Source organism: Hippocampus comes, unplaced genomic scaffold (genome assembly GCF_001891065.2).
Source record: "Hippocampus comes isolate QL1 unplaced genomic scaffold, H_comes_QL1_v1.1 scaffold245, whole genome shotgun sequence".
Classification (NCBI taxonomy): domain Eukaryota; kingdom Metazoa; phylum Chordata; class Actinopteri; order Syngnathiformes; family Syngnathidae; genus Hippocampus; species Hippocampus comes.
In genome coordinates this window covers 587,957-590,296 of record NW_017805834.1, presented here as the reverse complement: position 1 = coordinate 590,296, position 2,340 = coordinate 587,957, and the positions used below count along the sequence as shown (strand labels likewise).

The window sequence follows — 2,340 nt, the reverse complement described above, 5'->3', positions numbered from 1 at the left end:
GGGGGGGGGGGCTCTGCTGGACAGGTGAGTCTATCAGATCTCAAGGCTAATTTTACTTGCAAGGCTGTTCCCAAAATGCAATCGGAGCTTACAGTAAGTATTGAGCAGCAAACTTGTGTTTTTGCAAAGTGATGAAGCTTTTGCATCTCATTGTACTAACTTAAATTGCATATCACAGCAGACATCTCAAAATACTTAGTCTTCTGGGGGCTAAGCATATATTAATACATTTTGGTAGAGAGGAATGAATATAGGCCTACTGTCATATAGGTTACGTTATCGGGCATCCTTCTAATTCCCTTGAACAACCAAGATTGAACTTTTGAACTCTTTATAATTTCTATTATCTAGTCAGGTTAAAGTCCAGGGGAGGAAGCCCCATCATAGTAAAGAGGATACTAATGTGATGTGTGTAGTTCTTCATAGCCTCTTCATTTTGCTCTCAAAGTGCACGGAATTGATGGATTTTTAACAGAATGTAGGAAAAAAAATCTCCCGGGGGGGCATGCCCCCGGACCCCCCTAAAGGGGCTGTGTTCCCCTTGGGGCTAAGCCCCCCTTGTTCTTGAAACCTAGTGACGCCCCTGTCTTCAGCCATGGCTGATTTAACTCAGCAGGGTTGGACAGATTTGTGGATTTCCATGAAATAAATTGCAAGTCGCCAACGGATAGACCAACACCGCTTTCTGCTGGACCGAGGAGGGATGGGGATTTCTTCACGTGAATATTTTAGAGCCGTGTGTGCGTGTGTGTTTGTGTGCGTGCGTGCGTACGTATCGTGGAAAACAGCGTGATTGAAGGAGTTTGCTGACGTGCGCAAAGGCACAGTCGACAATCACAAACAGAATAGAATATTCACAATTCATAAGTCATAATAAAATTAAAAGAACACGTGTGAAAATCCAACATTCATTCGTGTATCTCGAAAAACACGTGAAAATCACAAATATATTTGTGGATCTGAAAATCATGGAAAAAATCAGATTTTCCCACGTTTCGCGAATGCAGCATAATACCCGTTGGCATACCGCAGACACTGGAGCCACGGCATCTATACGTGTCTACGATCGAAACGTTCCTGAATATGACGGCGTAAGAAGCACTTCCGGGTCGGTTTCGAACCAGTGAGGAGCTACCAACAATTTATGTGAAATATTTCATGTAGTGGTCGGTTACTTTTGTTTGCTTAGCAGAATAGGTTTTATGGTGTTGCTGCCGACTTATTTATGATATATTTGTTGTTTGTCCTCTCGGCCGAACATGCGCGCTCCGGTGCGCGCATTCCTCGTTTGTGTGTGTATGAGCGCGGTGGCACCTCATCAATTTACCGAGGAAGAGATGCAAGATGTCAGGTAAACACACGCGCACCGAACTTCGGGAAATGTCTCACATTAATTTCCATTTGTCTGAAATCCAATAGTGAAGTTGAACGTCAATAAACAACATGGCTTTGCACCGCAAGTGGCGCGAGAGCCATTTTAAGTTGTTATCCTGAAAACAAAGGTCAACTTTGTTTTTAATAATTTGCCCACCAAGATATGATCATTCATCATCATGGGCGACCGCTCATTTAATATATTACTTTAAGTTAGAAGTCATTAACTGGTGGGCCGCCTTCTGGTGTTACGGTTCAACTGATTTTCCACATAAATTGGCTCGCGATTCCAGCTGTGGTCGTTTGGGCTATGTCCCCTCGAGTCACATTCAGTTTCCTCTCTGCAGATTCGTCACATGCTACATCGAAAGTGTCGAACTAGATATACCAGTTTAATTTAAAAAAAAAACACGTAAAACAAAACGTCTCTTTACAACTCATCGCTGGCTACTAGAACTTGTCAAGAGTAAAAATAATAATAATAACAATAATTAAAAAATAAAAACAAAGGGCAGAGTGGTATTTGAACCCGTGACACGAAGGAATAAAAGAACACCATCGCGGGGGGGAGACCTGCTCTTCACACTACTGTATACCACTAGCTAGCACACTTTCTGTGGCGTAGAATTCGTACTTGCAGATCTAAACAAGCTCCCCAGAGGGCACTTGTCTATCTGGTGCTCGACAGGCTCCTGGGAAGCTACTCGACATCGTGTTGTTTTCACCTTAAAGTTTAGATTCGACACTCCCACGTACTCATGTGTGATGATTTCTATGATGACAAGATCATCTATGCATAGATGAAAAAAATAATGAGAGTAAAAAAGAAGCATTAACGTTTTTGAAGCGACGGAACGGCACATGTGGACTAAACGAATTGGGCAATATATGTCAGGGATGTGTTCCTCGAGCCGGTCCTTGGCCTCGAGGACCGGCTCGAGGACCGAAGGTCGGTCCTTGGTCCTT

At 43.2% G+C, this 2,340-nt stretch overlaps 1 protein-coding gene across 2 annotated transcripts in view; it reads left to right on the top strand.

The window, feature by feature from the left end:
* Nucleotides 1-929: 929 nt before the first annotated feature.
* Nucleotides 930-2,340, top strand: part of edem2 (ER degradation enhancer, mannosidase alpha-like 2) — a 17,513-nt gene continuing 16,102 nt past the window's right edge. For both annotated transcript variants that reach the window (XM_019887760.1, XM_019887759.1), the window contains exon 1: nt 930-1,351. In XM_019887760.1, coding sequence (XP_019743319.1) covers nt 1,260-1,351 — 92 coding nt within the window. In that variant the 5' untranslated portion in view covers nt 930-1,259. The remainder of the gene's footprint in view (nt 1,352-2,340) is intronic.